This window comes from Tachysurus fulvidraco, chromosome 22 (assembly GCF_022655615.1).
Source record: "Tachysurus fulvidraco isolate hzauxx_2018 chromosome 22, HZAU_PFXX_2.0, whole genome shotgun sequence".
Classification (NCBI taxonomy): domain Eukaryota; kingdom Metazoa; phylum Chordata; class Actinopteri; order Siluriformes; family Bagridae; genus Tachysurus; species Tachysurus fulvidraco.
Window position 1 is genome coordinate 13157729 of NC_062539.1, and position 5636 is coordinate 13163364.

Here is a 5636-nt window from a genome sequence, read left to right on the forward strand (position 1 = left end):
AAAGTCTTCCGTGGTTCAGCCCGAATGAATGACGTGGAAGAAACGAGGGAGACTTAACCGAGCTCTCAGAACAAAAGAAATTCTGGAGATAATTCTACAAAATAACAAAAACAACAAGAAGAACGACAACAACTATAACAGAACATTGTTGTGGATGCGTTTTTTACATTTACACGTAACAGCACTGGACTATTGGTGACTCGGTATCGGTTCAGACCATGGTGATTCGATTCTCAAGGATAATAATGACAATAACTATGTTTTTCACTGTGCTTGAATCCTGGTGTCTGGTTTGAACATGCACCTGAACCTAAACCTGTACCTGCTTACAGTGTTCACTGATACATTCACTGATCCACTGAGCTGGTTTGACCCAACCTCCTTTTATGTGATCCAAACCCTCTGCTGTTGAGATCCTCATTGTGAGGCAGGTCTCTGAGTGTGTATAAAAGCTGGAGGTTGATCAGCTCTTCACATTGAGAGTCATCTCAGCATTCTGGCTGTAAGGAACCTGCAGAAAGGAGAAGTACCAAGTAAACATGTCTCACAGCTGGGATTACGGCACTCAAGGTGGTAAAACCAGAATATATTTAATGTGTCAGGATGAAAATGTAAAATAAATAGACAGTTTCTAAATGTAGCCTATTTGTGAGTGTTGTATTGTATTTTTAGAGAGAAATGTCATGTGGTTTTAATGATTCAACAATTTATGTTTGATCAGTTTTTAAATAATAAAATAATTTTTTTTTAACAATTGACTAAATTATCTAACTATATAACTTTTTCTAAAAGGTGTGTGTGTATATATATATATATATATATACAACTGATATTTAAAATCTATTTATAAATAAATATGTTGATTTATTCATTGATGTTTTATTTTGTTTTATTTATGTTTTAACTCAACAAACATTTGTTTCTAAAATTGAATAAACCAAACCAAGTGTGTCAGTAATATAAGTGTTTGTTTTTTTCTGGTTTATATTTGCTCTATAGTGGTTAAAGAGTTCAGTTTAGTTCAGTGCTAGTTTCAGATTAGGTTGTTAGCAGCTTTGTGCGATTCCTCCTGCAGAGATCATATACAGAAGTCTAGTATAAAGAAATGCACGCTGTCCTGCACCCCAGTGAAGACGACTACATTGTTTCTGAAAATGCAAGCTCACTGCAAACTACTTTATTGCCTGCACCTTTACTAAATAAATATCAACTTTTCCTTGTCCAGGTCCTGATAAATGGGCTGAGCATTTCCCCATCGCTAACGGAGCCCGGCAGTCTCCCATTAACATCATCCCGAGCCAGGCCCAGTTCGACTCGACTCTCAAGCCGCTCAAGATCCAGTATGACTCATCGAGGACCAAAGACATCTTGAACAATGGGCATACATTCCAAGTGAGCTACCTGGACGACAACGACAGTACAAGTTAGTGCATCCATCGCTTGGTTACTTTGTATTGCAATAAATTCATATCCGATTCATTTTCACTCCAGTACCCATAGCTGTTAAGATGAAAACATTCTGACTCTCTTAAAACAAAAGATGAATTTCTGCTCTAGCAAAATTTCCCCCGAGAGAGAGCTGATTAATTAGTCGATGGATCATTTCTGACCTAATGGAAGTGTATAGGGTTTATCATTAATATCTGATTTATCTCATTAACTTTTAATATAGAGAAATGTGAGCAATAAACACATTTATACAATAAATCTGCAGACATAAAACTTCCACCATATCAGCAATCAGTATTAAACCATCTGGTCTGGATTATTTTCCTACACATAGTGTTTCGTTCCTTATTACAGAACATAAAATGATTCTTAATAAATGGTATCAATCCATAATGTCAGCAAATATTTAGCAGGGTTATAGCATAAGGCTTAATTACAGTCACTGGATATTGTGTCTTGAGATGCAGCTCTGCAGGAAGTGTGTCAGTGCATGAAACGAGAGATAAGTTGTTCTATCAGAGTAAACACAGCCATCCTGCCATAGTGTTTACTGTTCTGCACTTTGTTTACCTTCAAGTGACCTTTAATCCAAATAATGTATCATAAATAATAAAGCATGTAGGAAACAAACCAACATGAAAATGTATTTATTTTGGTCAGATTTTGTCAAACTTCTTTAGGTCAGAGCACATATCATGAGTATACAATGTACACTGCAGCATCTTAACTATAAATTGTGTGTGTGTGTGTGTGTAGTTCTGACTGGTGGGCCCATCACTGGCACCTACAGGCTAAAGCAATTCCACTGCCACTGGGGTGCGAGTGACGACAAAGGGTCCGAGCACACAGTCGATGGTGCCAAATACCCCTGTGAGGTAACCAAATGTACATCACACTTTGACCACGCCCACTCTATCCGTTAGATACTCTGACCATGCCCATTCTCTCCTTAAGATACTTTGACCACGCTCATTCTCTCCTTTAGATACTCTGACCACACCCACTCTCTCCTTTAGATACTCTGACCATGCCCACTCTCTCCTTTAGATACTCTGACCACATCAACTGTTTTCTTTGGATATACTGACTATTCCCATCATCACCTGTAGATAGTCTCACCACTCCCACCTTCTCCTGTAGATATTCAGACCACTCCTACCCACTTCTGTAAGGTTTCTGACTGTGGGAACAGTAACTGTGGGAACTTAAACTCAGAAACAGTGTTTTGCTTTTCTCAGCTTCTTCCAATCTGAGCTATGACACCACAGATGGTTTCACCAAGAAACCTCAAGAACCGCTGTTTTACATCTTGCTTTGTTTTTTTATTGCCCTCAGCTGCATCTGGTGCACTGGAACACCAAGTATGCAAACTTTGGTGAAGCCCTCAACAAATCTGATGGCTTGGCGGTGATTGGAGTTTTTCTGAAGGTCAGTGTTTTATCCAAAACATCTAAGATGATTCTCCTGAGGTTTGTATATTCAGATCTTTCACACATAACTGTTTTCTTTTACTTCATCTCAGATTGGTCCTGCCAATCCCCGACTGCAGAAAGTTCTGGATGTCTTTGATGCCATCAAAGAAAAGGTGACTCAAAATTGATTCCTTAATTCTTTGCTGTTTCTTAGTTCAAAACTACAACATTTGGTGACTTTTCTTTCTCAAAATTTCCTCAGGGTCAGCAAACCACTTTTACGAACTTTGACCCCAAGAACCTGTTGCCTGCCTCCCTGAATTTCTGGACATACGAAGGCTCTCTCACCACACCACCTCTGCATGAGAGCGTCACCTGGATCGTCCTCAAAGACCCAATTAGCGTGAGCTCTGCTCAGGTATGCAATTTATTTAGTCAGAATTCAGCCAAAACTGCTATAATAATGCCTAGATAGAAACTGCCTAGATAGAAACCGATGCCCAAGTAAAAAAAAGTAAAATATCAACAGGAACTCTAACCCTAACTTTTAATAAACTATAAAATTTTGTTTGTATCTCAACACAAAGCCAATTGAAACTGCTCAGCCATAAAATTTTCAGTTTTCTAATTTATTGGGCAATTCATATTCATAAGTTCATATGTACACAGCTTACATTAATATTTACACTGCTAGCATTAGTGGCTATGATGTGAAAGTCAGTGACTGGAAGAAAAAAAAAACAGGGAGTATCCGCGACTAGTGTCTAGCAAGATTAGATTATTTAAACACGCCTCGAAGTAAGCATAAGCGTAACATAAGGAACAGATCATTTTTTAAACAGGCTGAGCAGTAGATGAACCTCTTTATGTCGATACCATCTCTTCACACCTCCTGTACTTTTTTCTTCTCTGAGAAGATACCAACCAACTGGCAGCGCTGGTTTTTGCTAGAATATTCCATCATTCCTTGGTTAAGGCGTATTTTTGTAAGGCCTATGGATGTCACCACAATAACCAGCAATTTCTAATGGAGCTCATTTTGTATGATTAAATATAGTGCAGCATGAAGTCAAAGTGGCTGCCACGCACTGTGACACATGCAGGAAGTGAGTAGGAGTGCATCTTGTGCAGACAGGAAGTGGGCACAGCTGTGAATGTTTGCTCTATGTTTACTCTTCTCCCACAAACTCGGGGTGAAATAAAGGTTCACATGCTCTATGAAAGTGTATATGTACGGGGTACAGAACGGCTCTGTGGAGTTAACATTACAACCTGCTTTTCGGTGTCAAGTGGCTGTGCATGTTTATACAGGTAGTAATTTGTATACTTTACATTTTTCTCCTTATCTCTTTTTCTTTAGATGGAGAAATTCCGCAAACTGTTGTTCACCTCACCGGGCGAAAAACCTGTCTGTATGTGCAATAACTACAGACCCCCTCAGCCCCTAAAAGGACGCAAAGTCCGCGCCAATTTTAAGTAAAATACAGAAAACACCTCTGACCCTGTCCACTCTACACATCTCAGTGAATCAGTTCATTCATTTGAACTGTAATGAATCACTCGTCATTTGGTTCATCTAAATTTAAGGGAAAAAACAACAACAAAACAATAGAAAATGCTGTCAGTTGGTTAATCTATTCAAATGAATCAGCTCCCAATCTGTTACAAGCTTTTAATTGTAAAATGTTAACCTGTGCATTTAATCCTCAGTGTTCCCATTAGTTTAATTCCCCTTACTCCTCATCTAATGGATTAATTATTATTATTATTATTATTATTATTATTATTATTATTATCATTTATTATTATTTTCAGTTATATATGTTTTAATTTGAGATGTGTGAAATGTTCAAGGTGCAGAGCACAAAGAAGAAAGAAACCCTCTAGTGAAGCACTTTTCACTTTAAGAAGCAGCAATAAAGAAAAGTTATAAAGAAAAGTGTTTATTATTAAGCTACAAAAAATTTTTGTCAGAGGGATTAACTCATAAATAATAAAGTTAATATATATTTCAAAATAAAGATCTGAAGACTTATCTTTGTTTGATTGTGATTTATTAAAACTTCAATAATCTGGTGTGTTTAGTGCAACTGATTGACAAAATGGAACAAGTTTTAAACTCCACACCTTTACCTGCATATTATTTTAGACTAATCTTTAGTTACATAGTGCATGCACTACACATACTGTACTAGTAGCTACTGATTATGGCATGTAAAAATATCCTCGGGCTCTTTTTGCCACTATCTCTCTCCAGGCCTTTTTTTTTCCTTTTATTTTTGAAAATTAATTTAAATGATGATCTTCTGAATTTGTCTAAACAAACAGATACTTGTTTGAATTCTTCAGTAATACAAAATAATATAAAACTCGTTGAATGAAAAATTGACTCATTTCTACAACCTTGTCTAAACTGGAAAAATAATCAGACTTTATTTGAATTCCTAAACAATCTAAAATAATATAAACACTTTGAATGCAAAAATTAACTAATTTGTTGTAGTTGGCTCAGATGAATCAGTTGCTGTATTTCAATTCTAAACGCATATAAAATGCTTTGAATTAAGAGTTGATTCAGCTCTTGAGTCATTTTAACATTAGTTATGTGAATTCTAAATAGGAAGAACTGTAAAATGATACTAATCATTTGGAGTATATGGATCAGCTCAGTGGGAACCAGAAACAACAATTAAGTTAAATATTGTGTCATTATCTATTGTCATCTGAAATGTACGTCGATTTAAACAGTGAATCCACCCCATGCCTTTTCCCCTT

General features: G+C 36.6%; 1 protein-coding gene across 1 annotated transcript; it reads left to right on the forward strand.

The window, feature by feature from the left end:
• Positions 1-351: 351 nt before the first annotated feature.
• Positions 352-4896, forward strand: cahz (carbonic anhydrase). The gene is made up of 7 exons (XM_027142847.2): positions 352-570; positions 1226-1423; positions 2206-2324; positions 2785-2877; positions 2972-3034; positions 3124-3279; positions 4222-4896. Exons 1-7 carry the CDS (start codon positions 540-542, stop codon positions 4339-4341), a joined length of 780 nt encoding a protein of 259 aa, XP_026998648.1. The 5' UTR covers positions 352-539; the 3' UTR covers positions 4342-4896.
• Positions 4897-5636: the final 740 nt, after the last annotated feature.

Bases quoted from the DNA above. Each gene is read 5' to 3' on its own strand.
- cahz (XM_027142847.2), top strand. From the start codon at position 540: ATGTCTCACAGCTGGGATTACGGCACTCAAG. The intron at 2,325-2,784 runs GTAACCAAATGT...TATTGCCCTCAG, and splicing joins GTGCCAAATACCCCTGTGAG to CTGCATCTGGTGCACTGGAA. The intron at 3,035-3,123 runs GTGACTCAAAAT...AAATTTCCTCAG, and splicing joins TTGATGCCATCAAAGAAAAG to GGTCAGCAAACCACTTTTAC.